The sequence below is a fragment of the Oncorhynchus gorbuscha genome, linkage group LG16 (genome assembly GCF_021184085.1).
Source record: "Oncorhynchus gorbuscha isolate QuinsamMale2020 ecotype Even-year linkage group LG16, OgorEven_v1.0, whole genome shotgun sequence".
NCBI classification, from domain to species: domain Eukaryota; kingdom Metazoa; phylum Chordata; class Actinopteri; order Salmoniformes; family Salmonidae; genus Oncorhynchus; species Oncorhynchus gorbuscha.
In genome coordinates this window covers 14,476,002-14,503,284 of record NC_060188.1, presented here as the reverse complement: position 1 = coordinate 14,503,284, position 27,283 = coordinate 14,476,002, and the positions used below count along the sequence as shown (strand labels likewise).

General features: G+C 43.2%; 1 protein-coding gene across 2 annotated transcripts in view; it reads right to left on the bottom strand.

The window, feature by feature from the left end:
* The window catches only part of LOC123998742 (protein shisa-6-like), an 80,081-nt gene that overhangs the window by 5,413 nt on the left and 47,385 nt on the right, over positions 1-27,283 (bottom strand). Inside the window, exons 6-8 of one of the 2 annotated variants that reach the window (XM_046303860.1) lie at positions 3,537-3,602; positions 2,613-2,633; positions 1,459-1,626 (exon numbers count right to left, since the gene is read on the bottom strand). In XM_046303860.1, the coding sequence (XP_046159816.1) occupies positions 1,459-1,626; positions 2,613-2,633; positions 3,537-3,602 (255 nt within the window). The remainder of the gene's footprint in view (positions 1-1,458; positions 1,627-2,612; positions 2,634-3,536; positions 3,603-27,283) is intronic. The other variant, XM_046303862.1, reaches the window with a different exon arrangement.

Sequence of the window (27,283 nt, the reverse complement as noted above, 5' to 3'; positions counted from 1 at the left end):
GGTGAGGGAACAGACTCCTAAGCCAAAAGGACACTGGCATCGGGAGGACGATCAGGGAGGTGCGCCGGAGTAGTGCGTCATCGAACATGTGTTTTGTCTATGTGTATCTTTTTTCATAATTTTAGCTTTTTAGTAAGTAAATATTCAACTAAGATTGGTGTGGTACGAACTAATTGGTGAGATCCGAGTCCGTGCAGATTCACAGGCTAATCGACATTCAGAACGAGATTGGTAGAGGCAACTGGTTAATTAGCGGCTGTTGTAAAATCGATATTCTGATATTCTTTATAATTTGGGAAATAGAAACTCAATAAAACTAGTTTTCCCATGGTGCCCCAGGTTAATGAGTTAATAATTGCTTGATTCAGTTAATCACACAATTAGAAACTTTAATCATTCGATGAACAACAGCAACTAATGAACTAATACAACATGTATGAAATTTTTCATTTTTTCGTCAAGGTTATGAAATCCTTGGATTATTTTATGGTCTTATATCTATCCACTGGGCACAGACATCAATTCAATGTCTATTCCACGTTGGTTCAACGTAATTACATTGAATTGAGGAGGAATCAATGTTGATTCAGCCAGTGTGTGCCCAGTGGGTAATGTTTCTATTGAGCAGTACTAGATGAAGAAGCATCTACTCTACTCAGCATCGCTGAGTATAGACAATTCAGATGTTATCAATGTTGTCCACATCAAAGGTTTCGTCACATTGATTCTCTGTGTCCACACTGAGCATAACATACAAGCCTGCACTAGAATACCACACCCTACTTATTTTAATACAGCACTATTGAACATTCGAGCAGGAAGGAACTAATGCTTTTGCATGACACCTGACACATGCAACGCAACCAACCACAGGATACTAGAGGAGGAGCATACTGTAGAGCATGCAGCTGTCATAGGGGATATGGAGAATGGTGAAAGTCAAGCCATCATGCAGAGGAACTATAATGATAATAATCGGGCTGACCCAGATCTCATCTCAGAGACATTAGTCCCATCTTGTTGGCGTCTATACTCGTGTGGGTATGGAGAAATGGCTGTTAATATGTCATTACCAGACATTAGCTACATGACACAGGCCACAGATGGAGCCAAATTACATGACAATTAATGTCAGTCAATGGGTCGGTAGATGGGGACACTGGGGCTGAATCCAGTGACTTTAACATGTGCTTGTGCATTTCAAGAAACCCATCTCACACACAGAGATGTCTTCCTCTGGATTCAGCTCATAACCCCAATGACTTTGTGCTCATGACTTATGTTTGCATCCCTGTAATAGGCATCCATACAGGGTTACTATTGCATCACAGTAATTGAATGCAATGTGGTCTTCAACACAATGTGTTAAGATCAACCTTTTCTCCCCCCTGTGGACTGGCGGGGTCCAGGCAGGAGATCAAACAAACATGATGGTGTATGTAATGAAAGACCACCTACTTAATTTGTGGAGAGAGGAGTATTTACTTAAGTCAGCTTTGCTCATTGCCGCCAGTTCGTAGTTGGGAGGCAGGTGGGTGAGGTTCTGGAAGGAGCGTGAGAAGGACATGTCCAGGTCGTATGGCTCTGTCTGCGAGGTTAGGATGTTGTTCATGCGCTGGGGCTTCTCTGCAGGGGAGACAGGAGAGATTGACGCAGTGCAATCAGGCTACAATCAAACAGCCGACAGTCTGGAGGATGCCACAGAGAGGGGCGCGTACACAGGGGGTCTTCACTGGAGGAGACAGGGGGATACAGAGTGTGGGTGTGAGGAGGGTGTGTGGGTGCAGTGGGGGTATGTGGGTGAGGATAGCTGAAGTGGGGACTGTTATGTTCGACTCTTCTAACCGGGATTTAACATGATTTGTTGTGGTTTTTTTTAAATGTTATTTAAGAGTGCAATTCTGGTGTGCTAGGATTAGTTGCGACTGCAAGTGCACTCGCCACACTAGCTGTCACTAGTATGCGTGGCACCATTTCGGGTGGCTATGCTGCCTGCCTGCCTGCTGTGGCAATGGTTATGTGGGACAAGTGGTCGTGGCGCAGGCAGCTGGAGCGTTAGCAGCGTTAGGGTGGGGTAGAGCGTTACCAGTCCTCTGAGGTGCTGGTCAGCGGTGGCAGGTTTAAAAATAGGGCTGGGTGACTACTGTGATAGAGAGGACAGGGACACACAACACCAAGGACCATGTGGAACAGAAGTGAGGCATTCCGTGAGAGACAGAGACAGAGTGAAAGAGAGTGTGAGTGTGAGCAAGACAAGATGGAAGGGAGTAGAATGTGTATTTTGTGTAACAAAGGTCCGGTTCTGAAGCGTTACCACAGATCTTAATGAGACTCTACCATTTCGAACACTATGTGGCAGCTAACCCAACAAAGAGAGATACTGGAGAGAGAGAGAGAAAGAGAGCAGAGCAGAGTGAGAAGGTAAGTGAGAGTTTGGTGTCAACTCTGGTTCATTCAGTCTGAACAAAAAGGAAGAGTGAACCCCCGCCTTGACCCCAGCGATATACAAGACATAACAGTCACCAACTGTCACAACAAGAGGTCGACTTATACAGTACGTAAAAGAGAAAGGGAATACACATGTACAGCAGGTGTATATGCGTATTACTTACCATGTCTCATTTGTCTGTGTGCTACATAACAAATCCAAGTAAGAGAAAATGGATCAGTACAATAACAAACATTATTCATAGTATGTATTAATAACCAAACCAATGTGTCTGACATTTTCTGTTTCAAATTACTTTCAAAAGTACCTTTGCCTTTGAAAATGTTGGCCTCAAAACATACAATTGGAAAACTATCCTGCCATGAGGTTGGAGTCCACAGCTCCACTGATGTTGAAACAGACAGTGTAGCATGGTATAGCGTTTCAGTGCATTGTGCAACAATGCACAAATAGCTTTTCTTTCTGAACTCATGGTGTTTCTCTGCAGTGTTAGAGCTGTGACCACTCAATAATTTCATGCTAAAAAGCATCTCTCTTTTCATAGAAAATCTCATTTAGGAAAATAGATAAGGCACAATATAAGTAATTGAAGTTTTTCAATAACTTGAGTAAGCCGTACAGATGCCATTATAATTCATTTTCCACAAGACCCCGTTTCATTTGCTATACAAGCTATTCATTTCCAGTCAAGATAAATGGTTTTGTCCTCGCTTGAATTCTAAAAAAGCATATTTTGACTTATTTCGAATTTAGTCAAAGTTCATGTGTCGTACTGGAGCTGATAAAACCATGCATTCAGGAAATCAATATGACTTAATCCTCCCTCAACTTTATTGGGGTAAATGAAGACATCTTTGTAGCATAACCAAGAGCCACTGTGTGTTGTGTGGCAGTATAATCTCACACTTAAAAGGGCATGGCTAGTATCCATAATGTACTTTCCATCTACCATATATGTCGACAGACGGTTAGTTACTATCTAAACATTTTTTATTACTCATTGGAAAGAGTGAAATATTACCAACCAACCACAGTCATGTTATATATACTGTACTTATGTGAACATGCAAACCTTAAATATCCTTACCAATTTTAGGTGTGTGGGCCTGGGTAAGATCCAGGTGACTATGTTGATAATCATGTTGGTGGCTGCCTATTGGGAAAACAATGAAAAGGTTAGGTTTGGAAATCAAATGAAACATTACCATAGATTCACATTATGTGCATTTCATGTCAAATAAATGGCTGTTAATACATGACAATATGATAAACTTTTCCCTCATTTTTGTGATCATTGACTCTTGTAATGCAGGCTGACTGGACACCACTGTGAATGACCACATAAACCTATGTCCCATTGACAGACATTTTAGTAAATTGTCTTTGCGTTACTAAATTCAAAGTAGGAGATCTGTCCAGAGATAGCAGTGGTGTGCTTTGATATCTGACTGATGATTTATGGGATTTTGTGCATCTTTACTCTACTAACCAGTCACATTTTAAGGCAGGCATTTTGTGCATCTTTAGTCTACTACACAGTCACATTTTAAGGCAGGCATTTTGTGCTATTCCCTTTTGAGCAACGAAGAATGAGGGAAGACAGATTTAATCCGAATCGTCAACCTCCTGACATCTGTGGGACTAAATGTCATGTGACAGAGTGAATATGTTCCCTTTATTCAATGATGTCTATTTGGTCAATGTAGAGCACAGTTTCTCCTCTACTACAGCAGCAGATGCAGGACACTGTACCTTATTTGCATTTCAACAAATTCATTGATCATCCCATTACAAAAGAAACTCAAATAAAATGTAAACTCTTTAGAATGTTTAACGTGAAGTGACAGGAGAGCATCTCCGTGGCGTTAGAAAAACAGTTGCTTTCTTTCCATTACTGTGACTTGCTAATGGAGAGTTGTGACAGTTACAAAAAGATGTGTGGCAACACAAGCCTTCATTTCATCTTTTGGTTTCGGATAAGTAGCTGGAACTGCGCATAACATACATTTTGCAGGGAAAATTGCTTCCTGTTGGAGAGATTTATGTCAAAGCAATCAGCACAGTAGGGTAAAGTACCTTGTTAAACTGGATTTTACCACAGTTCTAAAGGAATAGCTTTTTAGAAACAATACAACGGAGTAGAACAACAACCAATGGACAACATCATCCAATTAAATGGCAATGTACCGGTATTCCAAATCCCAATATCCTTTACGAACATAAAACAAGATTTGTGCCCAATCTCCCTTCACACTATAGCTGTATTGCCCTGTTCAATCACCCTGTTTGATCAAGGGACCAATTACACGATCTTCAGATGGCTGAGCTAAACTAAACTGCTTTGAGCTTGCCAGGGAAAACGTTTTACACTGAAAAGAAGAGATTCCCTGCTATCTACAAACTGTCTAACAATCAGGCCGTCCCAAAAAAAACGTGTTGGAATACTTCAGGTTTCTAAAGGTTGTTCAAAAACTGATTGGAGTGACTGCTCCTATATCTGCCTTCCTGTTGTATTGGCTTTCTTTTGGCTTTTCATAAACGTTGGTAACATTCCGTTTTTCTTATACAGTATGTGCATCCAGTTTGTATTGCATTACCATTGATTATCTTCTCAGAGTGGACCTCCTACAGTTGCACGCCTTAAAAAGTTAAGCAAATGTGAACAACCGCAGATGATGGTGTTTGCTGAAGAACACCCACATCCTGTCTGTTGTGTGTAAGGAGGTGGGAAGATGTCATGCCCCAGGACTCCCATATCCACCCACCACTATGTAAATGCATCAACTCATGAATCAGATGTACAGTAGAAAAGTCACACGACCATACGTAGAATGTATGCACACATGACTGTAAGTCGCTTTGGATAAAAGCGTCTGCTAAATGGCATATATATATATATATATATAAATTCAGAGGTGTCCAGTCATTTCATTCCAGTCTGTAACGTGTCCAGAAACAGGTACAGGAATGTTTGGATGAACAGCTGTACTGCCCGCAGGGCTCTGGATCATAAAAATAACAATGAATAGAACAGGCTTGGAACCTCTAAATCTGGTATTTTTCCTGGTAAACTCCTGGGTACACTCGCAAAGACCTCCATGCCCAACCCATATTGCCGTCGTTGGCTTGAATGGGAAACCCATTCTATGCATTCATATTTCTATGCTCTGGAGCCTGTCAGTGGAGGGGCTTTGTGAGAATTTGAAATAATGAATGCCATATAACAGTATTGTTGGAGTTATACACATCTGCACTTCAGGTGTAGTTTATCTACTGTAATAGAGCTCATTTGGAATGCTTTTGGTGTGTGAAAATCTTCATTCAGACGTGACAGATCAATGCTTTACTTGATACCAACAATTATTCGCATTTTACCCATTATGAGTCCACATTGTACTTTGTCAATACCCTCAAACCGATATCTATGGTTATTATAATGAGTACACTTTGTTATTACATAGGAACTACATACATACTACATATCTAATGGTTTAACATCACCTCAACATGTCAAACATGCTTGGTTGAACATAATGCAGGCATTTTGGGCACCACTGAGTGAAACCCTTCCAGGTTCCAGTGGCTGGACAAGACAGAGGGGATCCCACTGTTACTCAGATCCATTTTGAAAGCCTCACTCTGCCTCTGTCAGTGAAACCTGATGGACTGCCTGTAACGATGAGAGCCCACGCTGTGTCATTACCCTGGCTGTGTGTAAAGTGCCATGTGGGCCCTGCAGGGTGGCTGGCTGGGGCTGAGCCTCACCTCAACTCATCTCTCCTCCTTACACCCTGTGGTGGTAGAGGGAGGGACAGGAACCTGCTGGGGCAGATGCACTGCAAGAACCTACCATCAACGCAGACAGGTCCTGCATGAATATGGGCTTTGTATCGATATGCGTTGAGACCAGAGGTTCTATTGTGCACAATGCAGGGTGTTTTTGGGGTGTGATTATGGTTTGCAGGTGCTGCTTTGTTTCAGTGTACAGCAGCGTAGTTGTTGCTAAAGTTCATAATAAGTGAATATCCCAGCTCTTCACACATTCAGAAGAAATCCGGGACTTCTAATTGTTAAGTTCAAGATGACTAACTGAATCCCTGTGCTTCAAAGAAAGAATATTAGTCACTCTACAGACAAAACAACAATACAGATTGGAAGAGAAGACAAAACAATACTGTGAGAGTAAACCTCACGTCACGAGGCACAATGAAAGATGACACTTTGAACCAGTTGCAAGGCATGCCTGGATACATCACTGTTGCTTTAAGAAACACTGAGCCACATGAGCTTGAACTAATGCTGGTCTATAACTGTATCTGCCCTACATTGACAAATCTTTAGGGGGTCGGGACATCTGCCAATGCCATCACGACGTCTGTTAGTTTTCTGCGTCACATACTGCAAAGAGATTTACATTTACATTTAAGTCATTTAGCAGACGCTCTTATCCAGAGCGACTTACAAATTGGATCCCAGTGATACAACAATTGCATAGTATAAAAAAGTAACAACCATATTGCGAGAGACATAAAAACCAACAGTTGCATGACATAAACCAAAAACATGTTGCAACTTTACCAAACCTCCTCCGGTGGCCTGAAGTTTGTTGATCTCGTGACTCGCTAACAAGGATAAGCACAGATTTATCTGATGTCTCCTTCAATTGGAAAGAAGTAACATCATTCAAAGCTGCCTTTATCCCTGCCTTAGCATCTTATCATCTTCTTGAAGGATCCAAGTTGAATGGAACAGCAACACCTGGAATCACGTAGGAGTCATGGGAGAGTAGCATACAGTATCCACTTGCAAAAACAGCTCTCTATAGATTGGATATGTAACTAAAAAAATAATTTTAAAAAACATTTAAAAACTACAATTATAATGGCTATACAGAGTCATATGATATGAATCGATGGGATTGGATCAGTTCTAATGGAAAGGTTCTTTTCAAACTCTGAAAATAAATGCATGAAGCTCAAAGACAGAATTTGCCATTGAGCTCTACGTATTAAGTGGTAATCCAGAACCAACCAAATGTTTTGCATACAGGAACATTTCTCCCATAACCTTCCCCAGATAAGATTTGAGGATCAAACTAATATCAGCCTTTTGCACACTCTCTCTATGGCTGTTTCTATTACTAACAGATGTCTATACTAAAGAGCTGTAAGGGGTGCGAACTGGCGGCAGAGAAGTCCGACGCAGGAGAGAAATAACTGTGTTTCCAACGGTGCAGTTTATTAACAAAACCCACCGGAAAACAGAATAATAAAATAAATGGGTACATAACCCAATGCACACCAGGACAGACGTGCACAATAAACAATCACCGACAAGGACATGAGGGGGAACAGAGGTGTTACGCTCGTCGTTTGAATGAGGAGACCAAGGTGCAGCGTGGTAGGCGAACATCTTACTTTTATTAAAATGAACACCGAAAAAACAACAAAATACAAAACATATGTAAAGTGCTGCAGGCTACACAGCAACAATACAAAATCAAGATCCCACAAACTAAGGTGGGAAAAGGCTGCCTAAGTATGATCCCCAATCAGAGACAACGATAGACAGCTGCCTCTGATTGGGAACCATACCAGGCCAAACAAAGGAATAGGAAAACTAGATTGCCCACCCTAGTCACACCCTGACCTAACCAAAACAGAGATCTCTAAGGTCAGGGCGTGACAAGAGGGTGAAATACACAACATGTAATTGATGGGATTGGAACCAGGTGTGATGGAAGACAGGACAAAACCACAGGAAAATGAAAAGAGAATCAGCGATGGCTAGAAGGTCGGTGACTTCGAACGCCGAGCACCGCCCGAACAAGGAGAGGGACCAACTTCGGTGGAAGTCGTGACAAGAGCTTTCATATTCATTGAATAAGCCATATTCAAGAATGCTCAACAACCGAATTCATTTAATTTTCAGTGAAAAATAAAAGGAGTCAGTTTTTCATGGAAGAGATGCAAAAAATCCTACCGAATGCAAATGATCAATTCATTTCCATTTTAATTTCCCTTTCTTTATTTTTTTGTTTGAATAATTACTTTCTATGTTTTCCCGCAATTATATTTTTATTTTCAGCATAAGGCAATTGTTAATGGGGGAGGTGATGAAACATTTTAATGAAGGAGAAATGCCAGGGTTTGTGAAGACACAACAAGCTGGAAAAATAACAACTGAAATGACTTTGCAATTATGAGCTTGGGTTGACCGCACACTGGCATTTAATCACAAAGGTATGGAATGCAAAGTGTAAATGTGTCACGTTCTGACCTTTTATTTCCTTTGTTTTGTATTCATTATTTAGTATGGTCAGGGCGTGAGTTGGGGTGGGCAGTCTATGTTTAATTTTCTATGATTTGGGGATTTCTATGTTTCGGCCTAGTATGGTTCTCAATCAGAGGCAGGTGTCATTAGTTGTCTCTGATTGAGAATCATACTTAGGTAGCCTGGGTTGCACTGTTTGTTTGTGGGTGATTGTCTATGCAAGTGGCTTGTGTCAGCACAGGTCTCATTTGTAGCTTCAAGGTTGTTATTGGTTTATTGTTTTTGTATGCAGTGTTCAGTACTTTCTTTATTTAAATATTCACTATGAACACATACCACGCCGCATTTTGGTCCTCTGATCCTTCTCGCCTCTCCTCTTCAGATGAAGAGGAGGAAGACCGTGACAAAATGTTTACATTTCAATTACATTTGCTTTCATTTAGCTTGGCTAATTTGTTTTCACCCACATTTTGAAGAGACAAAGTCAATTGTGTAGCTAAAGTAGACCGGTCAACAAACTTGAGCGTGAGTATTGAGATCTCTGAGCACCTCTATGGCAGCTTTGTGCTGTGAGGTCCATCTATTACAATGACAGATCAGTGTGTGGCTCTGAAGCTCTCTGTCAATCCTCCCTTCCCTCAGAGAGGCCAATGACAGCGGGTTGAGAGTGCTGGTCTAGCATTCCACATGACGTCATCCCATTATGGGCCCCCGGGAATGAGGCTCTTTGATCCATTTCCATCGATTCTGTATCGCCTTCCCTATCACCTCCTGACTGTCTTAGGCTGAGGTGAATCATGCTCTGGTAGCATACTGCTTCCAGTCAACTGGAGGCTAAAGTCTTCCTCTCCCCTTCAGCATGACCTTGTGATTCATGTACAGGAAATCCCATCTAACACTGAGGCCTAGACTGGAGGGAATCACATCTAACACCGAGCCCTGGACTGGAGTGAACACATCTGACACTCAGCTTGGACTGGAGGGAATCACATCTAACACCGAATCCTGGACTGGAGTGAACACATCTGACACTCAGCTTGGACTGGAGGGAATCACATCTAACACCGAATCCTGGACTGGAGTGAACACATCTGACACTCAGCTTGGACTGGAGGGAATCACATCTAACACCGAACCCTGGACTGGAGAGTATCACATCTAACACCGAGCCCTGGACTGGAGGGAATCACATCTAACACCGAATCCTGGACTGGAGTGAACACATCTGACACTCAGCTTGGACTGGAGGGAATCACATCTAACACCGAACCCTGGACTGGAGGGTATCACATCTAACACCGAGCCCTGGACTGGAGGGAATCACATCTAACACCGAACCCTGGACTGGAGGGAATCACATCTAACACCGAGCCCTGGACTGGATGGAATCACATCTAACACCGAGCCCTGGACTGGAGGGAATCACATCTAACACCGAACCCTGGACTGGAGGGAATCACATCTAACACCGAGCCCTGGACTGGAGGGAATCACATCTGACACTCAGCCCTGGACTGGAGGGAATCACATCTGACACTCAGCCCTGGACTGGAGGGAATCACATCTGACACTCAGCCCTGGACTGGAGGGAATCACATCTAACACTGAGCCCTGGACAGGATAGCTTTTAAACTGCACTTTAAGAGCAATGTGGAGGTTTTAGCCCCCTTAGTAAAAATAGTCTTCACTCACCTTGACACTCCACGATAAAGGATGGTGATATGCCATCAATGCCCAACCGTTTGACAATTCCTTATAGAAACTCTTAGCAGGAAGCTTTGTGTTATTTTACTACTTTTTCAGGCAGTGAAAGATGACTTTGCTCAGTATCCCTTTGTTTATCAGTCGCTTCATCTCACTTTTTTTTTTATCCCAGCCTTCTTTTCCTACCCAACCCAATTTCTTACCCAGCCCTCCTGCAAGTAACCAATCCTGCAACAATCAATCCACAAGATGAGTACACGAGGTGATTGTATCTATTTACATAATGACTGTGATAGATACTAGTCCTACAGAGTTCAGCTTGTTTATCGTGGCCAAGTATCTGCATGAATTATTTGCTGTTCATCTTGTTATCCCATCTTCAAAATATTTACCTCGTATCTCCCATCTAAAGTTCGCTAATGAAATGATCGCTCACAGCCCGCAAACATTTGGGGACGCTGATGACGCTAATTAATAGTCGTTGGACACAGTGAGGTGTGACGTGTTGCACTGGATGACATTCGTCTCCTAGCATTTATTAAGACACTTGTGATTAATGGTGTGCTGTCCTCTGATAGGGTGAGAGCCAGAGCTGCAGCCCCAGACTTCGAGTGATGGAGAGAAGGCCACACTTGAGCGCCGCTCGAGAATATATGGACCACATTGATTAGTCGCCTTTCCACGTGCCTTCGCCCATAATGATGAGCGCACTTCTACGTATCTCAGAATAACAGTGTCTGCAATCTGCACTCCAGCGCAGTTCTGCCAATATTAATTACAGATCCTGCACACTGGCAGGATTGGAGAGGCTTCTTTGGGAAGTGTTGGGTCTCCCATTAATTAGCATACTAGGGAAATAATTGACGCCATATGCCTGTCCCCCATGCTTCTGTAGCGGGTGGTGGCACAATGCGCCGCAGCTCGTCTGGCATTTCACATCCCATGGTGAGGGTTGTGTCACCCTTCTATTCCCATGCTTTCTAAATGTACAACCACAGAAATTTGGCATCAATAGGCACTTGCATACATCAAGGTGATAACTATCGGCTACTGTCGGCTCGTAGAGGCAGCTCATTAATTGACTTGTTTGGTGGGGGAGTGTTTGTTTGGGTGTTCAGTGTTCTACCCAGTAACCCCTTCTCTGATGCTGTGTTGAGGAGTGACAACTAATGAAATAACAGCGGAGTAGCTCTGAGAAACACAGGCCTGGTACCTGTTCAAATATCTAACCACTCCTCTCCTCATAACAGTTCTTATAATCACATGATCTACTTACCACTGGGGAGGCAGAGAGACAGAAAAGGAGAATATGTTTCTCAAAATATGGTATTGATGAGATGGAGATGGAAGTGATTGAACCAGTGGCTGATTATATTCGATGGAGAAATATTGATAGATGGCACTGGGAGATATTGATAGAACATAGATAAATGCAGTGATGTTTTTCGGGGCTTTCACACCAGACTGGTAGGATACGGGCTGATTCCATCCACATAGTTCCTTATCATGGAACATTGTCCTTTTTGTTTTCATAGTAGGACTGCATTAGTATAAAATCTAACTAGCATAACATCAGAGAAGATGGTACGTCAAGAAGCAAGTGAAGTATTAGAAGACATTGAACATGTGATGGAGGTCAGGGAAGAGAGGTGAGGTGCTTAGGTTGAGGCTTATCTAAATGTATGCATGTTGAAGCCGAGATGTTGATGGACAGACAATATTTCCAAGGGAAACAAGAAAAGACAGGTCCAGCCAGATTGAGGGTGAGTCGAGGGAGGGGGAGGTAAAAAATATTAGCTTTCATGATATGGGAGAGCATACCATGAGAACACTTTTATTCTGAAATGTAAAAGGTTCAATCAGAGAAGCTGAGATGAGAAAAGGGACAAGAGGAAATGAGGGAGATGAGGGATAGGAGAGAGAGAGAGAGGCTAGAGAAATGATGAGAAGGAGGGTGGAGTGCATGAAAGAGACTGATGTGGGTGGACGGCTGTCTATTGCATCAGAGGAGAGTTTGACAGGGTCAGAGAGGAGAGAGGTTTATTTTTTAATTTTAATTTTTTTATTTCACCTTTATTTAACCAGGTAGGCTAGTTGAGAACAAGTTCTCATTTGCAACTGCGACCTGGCCAAGATAAAGCATATCAGTGTGAACAGACAACAACACAGAGTTACACATGGAGTAAACAATAAACAATAAACAATTCAATAACATAGTAGAAAAAAATCTATATACATTGTGTGCAAAAGGCATGAGGAGGTAGGCAATAAATAGGCCATAGGAGTGAATAATTACAATTTAGCAGATTAACACTGGAGTGATAAATGATCAGATGAACATGTGCAGGTAGAGATACTGGTGTGCAAAAGAGCAGAAAAGTAAATCAAATAAAAGCAGTATGGGGATGAGGTAGGTAAATTGGGTGGGCTGTATACCAATGGACTATGTACAGTTGCAGCGATCAGTTAGCTGCTCAGATAGCAGATGTTTAAAGTTGGTGAGGGAGATAAAAGTCTCCAACTTCAGAGTTTTTTGCAATTCGTTCCAGTTTCAGGCAGCAGAGAACTGGAAGGAAAGGCGGGCCAAATGAGGTTTTGGCTTTAGGGATGATCAGTGAGATACACCTGCTGGAGCGCGTGCTACGGGTGGGTGTTGCCATCGTGACCAGTGAACTGAGATAAGGCGGAGCTTTACCTTGCATAGACTTGTAGATGACCTGGAGCCAGTGGGTCTGGCGACGAACATGTAGCGAGGGCCAGCCGACTAGAGCATACAGGTCGCAGTGGTGGGTGGTATAAGGTGCTTTAGTAACAAAACGGATGGCACTGTGAGAAACTGCATCCAGTTTGCTGAGTAGAGTATTGGAAGCTATTTTGTAGATGACATCGCCGAAGTCGAAGATCGGTAGGATAGTCAGTTTTACTAGGGTAGGTTTTGCGGCGTGAGTGAAGGAGGCTTTGTTGCGAAATAGAAAGCCGTCTCTAGATTTGATTTTGGATTGGAGATGTTTGATATGAGTCTGGAAGGAGAGTTTGCAGTCTAGCCAGACACCTAGGTACTTATAGATGTCCACATATTCTAGGTCGGAACCATCCAGGGTGGTGGTGCTAGTCGGGCGTGCGGGTGCAGGCAGCGAACGGTTGAAAAGCATGCATTTGGTTTTACTAGCGTTTTTAGAGCAGTTGGAGGCCACGGAAGGAGTGTTGTATGGCATTGAAGCTCGTTTGGAGGTTAGATAGCACAGTGTCCAAGGAAGGGCCAGAAGTATACAGAAAGGTGTTGTCTGCGTAGAGGTGGATCAGGGATTCGCCCACAGCAAGAGCAACATCATTGATATATACAGAGAAAAGAGTCGGCCCGAGAATTGAACCCTGTGGTACCCCCATAGAGACTGCCAGAGGACCGGACAACAATGCCCTCCGATTTGACCCACTGAACTCTGTCTGCAAAGTCGTTGGTGAACCAGGCAAGGCAGTCATTAGAAAAACCAAGGCTACTGAGCCTGCCGATAAGAATATGGTGATTGACAGATTCGAAAGCCTTGACCAGGTCGATGAAGACGGCTGCACAGTACTGTCTTTTATCGATGGTGGTTATGATATCGTTTAGTACCTTGAGCGTGGCTGAGGTGCACCCGTGACCGGCTTGGAAACCGGATTGCACAGCGGAGAAGGTATGGTGGGATTCGAGATGGTCAGTGATCTGTTTGTTGACTTGGCTTTCGAAGACCTTAGATAGGCAGGGCAGGATAGATATAGGTCTGTAACAGTTTGGGTCCAGGGTGTCTCCCTCTTTGAAGAGGGGGATGACCGCGGCAGCTTTCCAATCCTTGGGGATCTCAGATGATACGAAGGAGAGGTTGAACAGGCTGGTAATAGGGGTTGCGACAATGGCGGTGGACAGTTTGAGAAATAGAGGGTCCAGATTGTCAAGCCCAGCTGATTTGTATGGGTCCAGGTTTTCTAGCTCTTTCAGAACATCTGCTACCTGGATTTGGGTAAAGGAGAAGCTGGGGAGGCGTGGGCGGGTAGCTGCGGGGGGGGGGGGGGAGCTGTTGGCCGAGGTTGGAGTATCCAGGAGGAAGGCATGGCCAGCCTTTGAGAAATGCTTGTTGAAGTTTTCGATTATCACAGATTTATCGGTGGTGACCGTGTTACCTAGCCTCAGTGCAGTGGGCAGCTGGGAGGAGGTGCTCTTGCTCTCCATGGACTTTACAGTGTTCCAAAACATTTTGGAGTTAGAGCTACAGGATGTAAATTTCTGCTTGAAAAAGCTGGCCTTTGCTTTCCTGACTGACTGCGTGTATTGGTTCCTGACTTCCCTGAACAGTTGCATATCGCGGGGGACTATTCGATGCTATTGCAGTCTGCCACAGGATGTTTTTGTGCTGGTCGAGGGCAGTCAGGTCTGGAGTGAACCAAGGGCTAAATCTGTTCTTAGTTCTGCATTTTTTGAACGGAGCATGCTTGTATAAGATGGTGAGGAAGTTACTTTTAAAGAATGTCCAGATATCCTCAACTGACGGGATGAGGTCAATATCCTTCCAGGATACCCGGGCCAGGTTGATTAGAAAGGCCTGCTCGCAGAAGTGTTTTAGGGAGCGTTTGACAGTGATGAGGGGTGGTCGTTTGACCGCGGACCCGTAGCGGATACAGACAATAATATAAATAATAATATAATAATATATGCCATTTAGCAGACGCTTTTATCCAAAGCAACTTACAGTCATGTGTGCATACATTCTACGTATGAGTGGTCCCGGGGATTGAACCCACTACCCTGGCATTACAAGCGCCATGCTCTACCAACTGAGCTACAGAAGGACCTATGGACAATGAGGCAGTGATCGCTGAGATCCTGATTGAAGACAGCAGAGGTGTATTTGGACGGCAAGTTGGTCAGGATAATGTCAATTAGGGTGCCCATGTTTACGGATTTAGGGTTGTACCTGGTGGGTTCCTTGGTGATTTTTGTGAGATTGAGGGCATCTAGCTTAGATTGTAGCATTCCAGATCCGAAGTAAATATAGATACTTTAGAAGAAAAAAAAGCAAAATAGCAAAATATTTTAAAAGATATGCGAAGAAAAATATGTAAAAAAACTTTATATACAAGGAACACGACAGGACAAAGACGTCTGACTGCTACGCCATCTTGTATTCGGTGAAGGGGATGAGGGCAGTCAGAAGGGTGAAATTTACCAAAGACATATGGTGTAGGGAGCAGGAAATGACTAAACAAAGAGAATCAGAAATATTTGTGGGCAGAAAATGGCAGCCAAGTCAATCAGCAGTATAAGGGGACATTCATAGAGAAGCTAAAGACAATTTAGGTTGATGGTGAGATGCCAGAAGGGGAATACATTGAGCATATGCTTGCTGTCTGCTATGAGGGATGAAGAGAGAAGAGGATGAAATGTGATCTGATTGTGAAGGAAGCAGAAATACTCATGTCTACATGTCTCTGAATGGAGTAATCACACAAAAAAAATATGTGAAACCTTGTAATTTACTGATAAGACCACAACCCTCTAGCCATAGTCATGATCTATATTATGCGTATGTCAGTCACAAACAGAAGTTCATGTGATTGACATCAATGACTAGCAGTCAGTCTCCATTATTGCTTAGCTCTGATCTTGATCATATTACTTAAACATTGTCTGAAAAGGATCAATATTTCTAACAAGAAAACCCCAGAGAAGCCACATCTCTTTGTGAGTATCGGTGAATCGAGCATTCTCTGTTATGTTCTCCTCTAGTAATGGCATTTCTCTGATCACCATTTGCCCCCTGCAACCTTTTCTTCTTCAGGAGAGCCTGAGTCAGATACCTGATGTGGCGACTCAATGGGAAAATCAAAGAGCAAAGTGGCCCTAAAAGCATTTCTGAGAGGCTTTTTTCACCTCCAGATTGAGCCAGACATCCATCACCCAAAAAATCTGTGTGATGTTCTGTGTGATTGCAGCTATTTAAATAATTTACCTCTACGATGAGCATAAGTTTAGGCGTTAAATTAAATGTATAAATGTGGCGGTACACCATTTCCAGCAATGCCTGTGAGCTACGACAAACCATGCTTACTCATCCCACATAATTATCTGCATCCCAGTCTATACCTGAAAGGTACACGTTGCATACACTGGGAGACCCCAAAGTGCTCAGTAGCCCTTTCCACTCACAGCCCTTGTCATCCTTTATACGGGTTGAAAATGGCAGATTTTGTCATTAATAGGCGCTTTAATTGGAACCCAGTGGCTGTACAGTAAAATTATATACATGACATCAGAGCTAAGGTTCTCTGCTCATCTGATTTTGACTGACAGCCATTAGGGAAAGGGAAGAGGGATACCTAGTCAGCATCATAAAGTTGCAGGTGGCTGCCTGGGATCAGCTGTAGTGGGGGTTAACTTGGTCAAGGGCAGAACGGCAGATTTTGCATATTGTCGGCTCAGGGATTTGAACAAGCAACCGGTTACTGTCCCGCCACTCTAATCGCTAGGTTTCTTGCCGTCCCAAGTTATAAACTTGAGCACTGCGCATGACAAGATGAAGCCCCCATCCCTCCCGCCATTGTCGATTTTAGAGTGTAAATCTTGGTGGGGCAAACCCCCCAAACATTATTCTTTTGCATGCCAGCAAAGCCACTACACATCACAACACAACACTGATCAATACAGTTTTGTCCATTGCTGTTCTGGTTAGTGTTTTTTGGCTTATTTCACTGTAGAGCCTCTAGTCCTGCTCACTATACATTATCCAATTTATTAGTTCCACCACCCACACATGACATCTCCTGGTTTCAATGATGTTTCTAGAGACAATATCTCTCTCTTCATCACTCAATACCTATGTTTACCTCCACTGTATTCACATCCTACCATACCTCTGTCTGTACATTATACCTTGATGCTATTTTATCGCCCCCAGAAACCTCCTTTTACTCTCTGTTCCAGACGTTATAGACGACCAATTCTTATTGCTTTTAGCCGTACCCTTATTCTTCTCCTCCTATGTTCCTCTGGCGATGTAGAGGTGAATCCAGGCCCTGCAATGCCTAGCTCCACTCCTATTCCCCAGGCGCTCTCTTTTGATGACTTCTGTAACCGTAATAGCGTTGGTTTCATGCATGTTAACATTAGAAGCCTCCTCCCTAAGTTTGTTCTATTCACTGCTTTAGCACACTCTGCCAACCCGGATGTTCTAGCTGTGTCTGAATCCTGGCTTAGGAAGACCACCAAAAATTCTGAAATTTTAATTCCAAATTACAACATTTTCAGACAAGAGAGAACTGCCAAAGGGGGCGGTGTTACAATCTACTGCAAAGATAGCCTGTAGAGTTCTGTCCTACTATCCAGGTCTGTACCCAAACAATTTGAACTTCTACTTCTAAAAATCCACCTCTCTAAAAACAAGTCTCTCACCGTTGCCGCCTGCTATAGACCACCCTCTGCCCCCAGCTGTGCTCTGGACACCATATGTGAACTGATTGCCCCCCATCTATCTTCAGAGCTCGTGCTGCTAGGCGACCTAAACTGGAACATGCTTAACACCCCAGCCATCCTACAATCTAAACTTGATGCCCTCAATCTCACTGAAATTATCAATGAACCTACCAGGTACCCCCCCCAAAGCATTAAACACGGGCACCCTCATAGATATCATCCTAACCAACTTCCTCTCTAAATACACCTCTGCTGTCTTCAACCAAGATCTCAGCGATCACTGCCTCATTGCCTGCACCCGTAATGGGTCAGCGGTCAAACGACCTCCACTCATCACTGTAAAACGCTCCCTGAAACACTTCAGCGAGCAGGCCTTTCTAATCGACCTGGCCGGGGTATCCTGGAAGGATATTGATCTCATCCCGTCAGTAGAGGATGCCTGGATATTTTTTTTAAATGCCTTCCTAACCATCTTAAATAAACATGCCCCATTCAAGAAATTTAGAACCAGGAACAGATATAGCCCTTGGTTCTCCCCAGACCTGACTGCCCTTAACCAACACAAAAACATCCTATGGCGTTCTGCATTAGCATCGAACAGCCCCCGTGATATGCAGCTATTCAGGGAAGCAAGAAACCGTTATACACAGGCAGTTAGAAAAGCCAAGGCTAGCTTTTTCAAGCAGAAATTTGCTTCCTGCAACACTAACTCAAAAAAGTTCTGGGACACTGTAAAGTCCATGGAGAATAAGAACACCTCCCCCCCGCTGCCCACTGCACTGAAGATAGGAAACACTGTCACCACTGATAAATCCACCATAATTGAGAATTTCAATAAGCATTTTTCTACGGCTGGCCATTCTTTCCACCTGGCTACTCCTACCCCGGTCAACAGCACTGCACCCCCAACAGCAACTCGCCCAAGCCTTCCCCATTTCTCCTTCTCCCAAATCCATTCAGCTGATGTTCTGAAAGAGCTGAAAAATCTGGACCCCTACAAATCAGCCGGGCTAGACAATCTGGACCCTTTCTTTCTAAAATTATCTGCCGAAATTGTTGCCACCCCTATTACTAGCCTGTTCAACCTCTCTTTCGTGTCATCTGAGATTCCCAAAGATTGGAAAGCAGCTGCGGTCATCCCCCTCTTCAAAGGGGGGGGACACTCTTGACCCAAACTGCTACAGACCTATATCTATCCTACCATGCCTTTCTAAGGTCTTCGAAAGCCAAGTCAACAAACAGATTACCGACCATTTCGAATCTCACCATACCTTCTCTGCTATGCAATCTGGTTTCAGAGCTGGTCATGGCTGCACCTCAGCCACGCTCAAGGTCCTAAACGATATCTTAACCGCCATCGATAAGAAACATTACTGTGCAGCCGTATTCATTGATCTGGCCAAGGCTTTCGATTCTGTCAACCACCACATCCTCATCGGCAGACTCGACAGCCTTGGTTTCTCAAATGATTGCCTCCCTCACCTGGTTCACCAACTACTTCTCTGATAGAGTTCAGTGTGTCAAATCGGAGGGTCTGCTGTCCGGACCTCTGGCAGTCTCTATAGGGGTGCCACAGGGTTCAATTCTTGGACCGACTCTCTTCTCTGTATACATCAATGAGGTCGCTCTTGCTGCTGGTGAGTCCCTGATCCACCTCTACGCAGACGACACCATTCTGTATACTTCCGGCCCTTCTTTGGACACTGTGTTAACAACCCTCCAGGCAAGCTTCAATGCCATACAACTCTCCTTCCGTGGCCTCCAATTGCTCTTAAATACAAGTAAAACTAAATGCATGCTCTTCAACCGATCGCTACCTGCACCTACCCGCCTGTCCAACATCACTACTCTGGACGGCTCTGACTTAGAATATGTGGACAACTACAAATACTTAGGTGTCTGGTTAGACTGTAAACTCTCCTTCCAGACCCATATCAAACATCTCCAATCCAAAGTTAAATCTAGAATTGGCTTCCTATTTCGCAACAAAGCATCCTTCACTCATGCTGCCAAACATACCCTTGTAAAACTGACCATCCTACCAATCCTCGACTTCGGCGATGTCATTTACAAAATAGCCTCCAATACCCTACTCAACAAATTGGATGCAGTCTATCACAGTGCAATCCGTTTTGTCACCAAAGCCCCATATACTACCCACCATTGCGACCTGTACACTCTCGTTGGCTGGCCCTCGCTTCATACTCGTCGCCAAACCCACTGGCTCCATGTCATCTACAAGACCCTGCTAGGTAAAGTCCCCCCTTATCTCAGCTCGCTGGTCACCATAGCATCTCCCACCTGTAGCACACGCTCCAGCAGGTATATCTCTCTAGTCACCCCCAAAACCAATTCTTTCTTTGGCCGCCTCTCCTTCCAGTTCTCTGCTGCCAATGACTGGAACGAACTACAAAAATCTCTGAAACTGGAAACACTTATCTCCCTCACTAGCTTTAAGCACCAACTGTCAGAGCATCTTACAGATTACTGCACCTGTACATAGCCCACCTATAATTTAGCCCAAACAACTACCTCTTTCCCAACTGTATTTAATTTATTTATTCATTTTGCTCCTTTGCACCCCATTATTTTTATTTCTACTTTGCACATTCTTCCATTGCAAAACTACCATTCCAGTGTTTTACTTGCCATATTGTATTTACTTTGCCACCATGGCCTTTTTTGCCTTTACCTCCCTTCTCACCTGATTTGCTCACATTGTATATAGACTTGTTTATACTGTATTATTGACTGTATGTTTGTTTTACTCCATGTGTAACTCTGTGTCGTTGTATCTGTCGAACTGCTTTGCTTTATCTTGGCCAGGTCGCAATTGTAAATGAGAACTTGTTCTCAACTTGCCTACCTGGTTAAATAAAGGTGAAATAAAAAACATTAATTGCACTATAATGGTGACAAACGGTGTCTACAAACTGTTAGGGCCTACATAATGCTGTTCCAACAGCAGAGTCCCAACAGCAGTCCCAACACCGTACCATTGCTACACCTGCCTATCAGCAGAGCCTTGTCTGGCAGCGAAACAGATCATTCCGCCTCATTTATTCTTTAAAAAAACATAGCTGATATGCTGACTTGCTTCAACAAATGTGGTTTCTACTGACAATTGAGATGTACAAACTATGGCATGAAGGAAGGGATGGCGAGCAGATAAGAGGCAATCTGTAATTTCGATTAAGACATTAATGAGCAAGCTAGGACGGACGTAGTCAAATAACTATTTGTTCAGCCATTTTGAAATGTACAGCAACAGAATTCAGAACATGGGCCGTTCTTACAGTATTCTCCCTGTACATCAAGTCAGATCTGTAGGATAAACAAAGGGGGCATATAAGTAGACAATGAAAGCTCTTACAATATTCAATGATTACGTTTCTCTAAAACAGGTTATAGGCTACATGTGTACCACCAAGTCAGAACAATAGGCACCATTATTAGGGAGAGGCACATGAACTACTAACAGCTTACTACACAACATACACTTATTATTACTTTGTTACAGTATACATATCTCCAGGGCATATTACATCATTTATGCAGCAGCATACAATACATTTTTGGACTCACCTTGTTGTGCTGTGCTCACTTGAACAGGAAGGTGGAGCGGTGGTCCTTCGTGGTCAAATTTTGTAATCAAAATTTGTCATCAAAGTTTGTCATTCTCTGGATTTATGGTGCTTACAAGACAACTAGGAAGTCAGAAAAAAACAAGCTTGCATCATGATTATGCCAGTGATCTTCCGGTCGTAGCTCTAGAAAGAGGCCTGAGTTCCCGACTTACAATTCCGAGTTGGATGCCGTTCAAAGCGTATTTTCTCTGCCGGAGCTCGTTTTTTTCCTTCAGATTTCCCAGTTGTCTTAACCTCACTGATGTCAGATTTCCCAGTTGTCTTAACCTCACTGATGTCAGATTTCCCAGTTGTCTTAACCTCACTGATGTCAGATTTCCCAGTTGTCTTAACCTCACTGATGTCAGATTTCCCAGTTGTCTTAACCTCACTGATGTCAGATTTCCCAGTTGTCTTAACCTCACTGATGTCAGATTTCCCAGTTGTCTTAACCTCACTGATGTCAGATTTCCCAGTTCCTAGTTTCCAGTTGTTTTGAAGATTTCCCTCTAGTGGTGTGGGGGCTGTGCTTTGGCAAAGTGGGTGGGGTTATATCCTTCCTGTTTGGCCCTGTCCGGGGGTGTCCTCGGATGGGGCCACAGTGTCTCCTGACCCCTCCTGTCTCAGCCTCCAGTATTTATGCTGCAGTAGTTTATGTGTCGGGGGGCTAGGGTCAGTTTGTTTATCTGGAGTACTTCTCCTGTCCTATTCAGGTGTCCTGTGTGAATCTAAGTGTGCGTTCTCTAATTCTCTCCTTCTCTCTTTCTTTCTCTCTCTCGGAGGACCTGAGCCCTAGGACCATGCCCCAGGACTACCTGACATGATGACTCCTTGCTGTCGCCAGTCCACCTGGCCATGCTGCTGCTCCAGTTTCAACTGGCCTGGGCCCTAGGACCATGTCCCAGGACTACCTGACATGAGGACTCCTTGCTGTCCCCAGTCCACCTGGCCATGCTCCTGCTCCAGTTTCAACTGTTCTGCCTTACTATTATTCAACCATGCTGGACCTGAGCCCTAGGACCGTGCCCCAGGACTACCTGACATGATGGCTCCTTGCTGTCCCCAGTCCACCTGACTGTGCTGCTGCTCCAGTTTCAACTGTTCTGCCTTATTATTATTTGACCATGCTGGTCACCATGCTGAACATCTTGGTCATGTTCTGTTATAATCTCTACCCGGCACAGCCAGAAGAGGACTGGCCACCCCACATAGCCCGGTTCCTCTCTAGGTTTCTTCCTAGGTTTTGGCCTTTCTAGGGAGTTTTTCCTAGCCACCGTGCTTTTACACCTGCATTGTTTGCTGTTTGGGGTTTTAGGCTGGGTTTCTGTACAGCACTTTGAGATATCAGCTGATGTACGAAGGGCTATATAAATAAATTTGATTGGATTTGATTTGATTTTGAGCACGTCAGAAGTCATGCTGGATTGACAGCATGACCAATGTTGAATGTTTATCATTTTAAGCTTGGAAAACCCTTAAAACCAGACACAAACACTCCACTAAATAGCAGGCTAGTGATTGTTTTGCAATTCTTGCAGTTAGCCACTGATTCCTTCCAAACCACTCATCGTTGAATTTGCGATTTCAAACTTGTTGTGTAATGTTTATGTTCAATGGCCGATGAGCACCGATACGTTTTGTCTATAATTTCTCTCCATTATTTATCTTCATATGACAAGGATTTAAAAAGGATTTGCCAGTAGATTATCAACTTGATTCATGATGATGACTGCTTTTTAATTGAAATGACGATGAAACAAAGTTGATTCAACCAGTGTGTGTGGGCAGTTACATGGATGCTTGCTTCAGTTCCTCAATGGGAAAGCTTGGAGAGCACAGAAATGCACCTTACAGTTTAAGGCTCTTTCCTTGTTTTAAAAGTGAGTTAGAATTACTCAGGAAATGTACAGTTTGGAGAGGTGTGTGGGCACTTGGACCACCAGTTAGACCTCTCCCTCAAACATTTGTAATAGTTTTATTCTGATCGTGCACCTAGTCTAAAATGTCAATAAATATTCTTATTATGTTACTGAATGTATCCAGAGAATTTTCAGATTTCGTTATTGACAAATGCTGTGATAAGTATAGTAAATGTAAAATGCACAAAAAAATCAACAGTGTATCGTTTGGATTCAGTCTTGTGTCAGGTGAACTGTTGTGTCCTAACCTTTGGTCTGATCATTTCCCCATCATCTCCAAAGTGTTCTCTTTCAATTGCTACCATGGTCGTTTATATGCTTTGTGTAGTTTTTCTGTTAGAAATGTTTTAATTAGTCCCTGTCCACATGGGCCAATTTCCACAAGTGTAAAGGTTTGAGCACACATATAGAAGAAATCGAACAACAATTTGAGGGAACGATTTGTTTTGAGCTGTGACTTATTTAGGAAGGCATCAAACTGCAGGGTAATTGAAGTACTTGCTATCTCTACACTGCTCTTGTTGTCTTCCGTCTGAAGACTTCTGCTGTCAATATGCCTGCACAGGTCAAATGTTGCTCTTCTCTTTTATGTCTCTCTTTCTTTCCCTCTCTCTTTCCCTCTCTCTCTTCCTCCAGCCAGACACCTCTGCTCTTTAATTAGACAACAGGAAGAGATCATTTCACTGTGCCTTTTCAAGGCTGCCTGTTTCAAGATGTCCCTGAAAAACCCATTTCCACCGAAAAGAGACCATGCTCAGCAAGGTTACAGAAAGTATATGTCTGTAGCTAATATGTTTTGATCAGAGAGAGATAGAGGGTGCTTAAAATCTGTGTTAATAGAAAATGGCACCTCATCGAGCTGTGAGATGACTTAGAACACAGATTGTATGGGCTAAAATGGCTTGAGGGCATGGGGTTTTGGAGGCGAAAATACCCCTATGACTATGAGTGGGATGATTTTACAGGTATTCCTCAAAGTCTCATATTTCCACCACACTCCTTTTTGCATATTTTGCGGTATAAGGCACATCTATTTTTTGTGAGTTTTGACTTCTCGGAGATGAATAGTCAACAGGCATAAAAGGACTGTGATCTATCTGGTCATTCAATGCCATAGCTGTGCTGTCTGCTCCTGCCTTAAAACTCAGAACACAACGTACTAAGGGGAACTTGGGGGAAAACAAAAGAACTTCCTGTTGAGTCAGTCTTACACACAGCATGTCTCATAGGGTACAGAATACACCACTCCAAACACCAGTGTTGGAAATGACATAGCTGACACTCCACACCTGTCAGGACTTCCAAATAGTCAAAGAAGGCGATGTGAATCCAATTACAAAAGGTCTTCAGAAACGTTCTGGAAACGCTGATCATAAGTGTGTTAGAGATAATGGGTCTTTAAGAACTGAACTGGCTGACACCGCCCTCTCTGCTGACGCCATTAAACATCTATTATCAGTCTGTCAGATTAAACAATCAACGGTGGATATGGAAATTCATCATTCACATCCCCGTTTGGGACATTGAATGAAAAAATGGAGGAAAGAAAACGGGGAGCGGCTCATCATTCACAGAGGCAGTCAGAGGAGAGAGCGTTGAGCATGGAAACACAAATAACAGGGCACAATGGGAGAGACCATTTCAAACAATGCCCTGCTAATCTAATCAAATCAAATCAAATGTATTTGTCACATACACATGGTTAGCAGATGTTAATGCGAGTGTAGCGAAATGCTTGTGCTTCTAGTTCCGACCAACCAACGAGTAATCGAACCTAACAATTCCAAAACTACTACCTTATACACACAAGTGTAAAGGGATAAAGAATATGTACATAAAGATATGAATGAGTGATGGTACAGAACGGCATAGGCAATATGTTCAATATGTTCTCATATGTAAGTCTGGTAAAGGCTTTTCAAAATGACAGCAATATGGACGGCGTTTTGTGGCGTTTTGGAACCAGTGCCCCCGCACATTGACTCTGTACTGGTACCCCCTGTATATAGTCTCGCTATTGTTATTTTACTGCTGCTCTATAATGACTTGTTCCTTTTATTTCTTATTCTTATTCATATTTTTTTTAACTGAATTGTTGGTTAGGGGCTTGTAAGTAGGCATTTCACTGTAAGATCTACTATACCTGTTGTATTCGGCACATGTGACTAATACAATTAGATTTGATTTGATTTTGAAATCACATTTGTCTGAAACTCATCAGAAGACAAAATGGTGCTATGTGAAATACTTGAACTGATCATGACGATCATCAATTGACTTTTTCATCAGGATAGTTAATGCAAGGGCTTTCACCCAGATGACTCAGTATTCAACAACAAATGTGCACGTTTATCTACTTATTATAGAAACTACCCTCTTAAAAGGGTTTCACAGCATCGAACATGTTTCTTCTGATTCGGATTCAGTTATTGATGTATCATGCAGTTTTTGCAAGTCATTCAATTACTTTTCATACCATTAATCATACAAGCACTTCAACATTGCAAGACAATGCCGCCTTCCCAATCTCATTCTTGTAATACGCACGTTATTTGAATTCTTTGTTTAGCAGACAGCAATATTATTGAGTAGAACAGATAATCACTGACAGTGACAGCTTATTGGGCACAGACAGTGTCTAGTCATGTTGGTTCAACGTAATTTCATTCAAATTATGTCGAAACAACGTTGATTCAACCAGTGTGTGCCCAGTGGGAGACCTTCTGTTTTGGTAGCAGTATTTGTAGCGTACAATTCACTGAGAGAAGACAGGTACATGGTGCCACAATATGTACAACGAGGCTGACTTTCTTACGCTGATTCCTTCAATCTGTAGGAGATGGATGATTCAGATGGAAGAAGAGGCTGAACTTAAGAAAGAGACAGACCGCCGTTAGAGGGCAAATAAACCCGTCTGGGAAGTCTTAAAATACCCCTTTAACTAGGGCAGCCTGTGCAGCGCGAGGAGGCTTGGGGTCGATTTGCACTACCACTACCTGCATCGACCCGCAGTGCCAACAACCTGTCCACAGACCCAGCAACTTGATCTCACAAGCTCATTTCGAGATTTGTCTGGACCCAGGACAGCACTTACATAACACACAACACGTCTCAGGACCTTGTGGTCCATAGAAATGTGCAAGGGGAGGGGTGAGTGCCACGAGTCACTCACAGATGTCATGACTTTGGAACCCAAATACAAGTGAGCTGCCCCCAAAGCGACCAGGCAGAGCCAAAGATAAAGTCTGGAACTTCCATTTTAAAGTTTAGGTTGCCAACTAAGCAAGTTCTGTAATCAGGCCTCTAAACCCAGCTGATATAGTAGGGTGTTTAAAGATGCATGGGCTCCGCATTCACAGCCATCCATTTCATTGATGAGGTCTAGCAAGGGATTATGGATGCCCTGCATATTGTTAAAGTAAATTGGTACCTTTCAATTCGCCAGGCCTGTCCGCCTGTCCACAGTGCATAATGAATTCTAGTAATGAACGGGCGCTGTACAGGAGAATACAGTATAAATTGTAAAGTGTTGTTCTGTGCAGGATGCATTTGTCACAATTAGCCAATATTTTGTGACTGCCACAAGACAAATGTGTTCCTTTGGGAACAATGAAAGAGGACTGTTCTAATCTAATGTGAGTCATGCTCTCCCCTGCTCCAGGTAATGGCCTGGCATTACACTCCACAAAACTCTGTTGACTTGTCTTCCACACAGTGCCAGCCATGGGCTGGTCCTGGCCTCTGCTACATTACCTAAGATTCACAAAAACACCCACCCAATTCTTACCAGTCCTTTTCAAAGATCAACTGATGAAAGATCAAAGAAATGATTCAGCTGGTAGGAGCATGGTGCTGGTAACACTAAGAA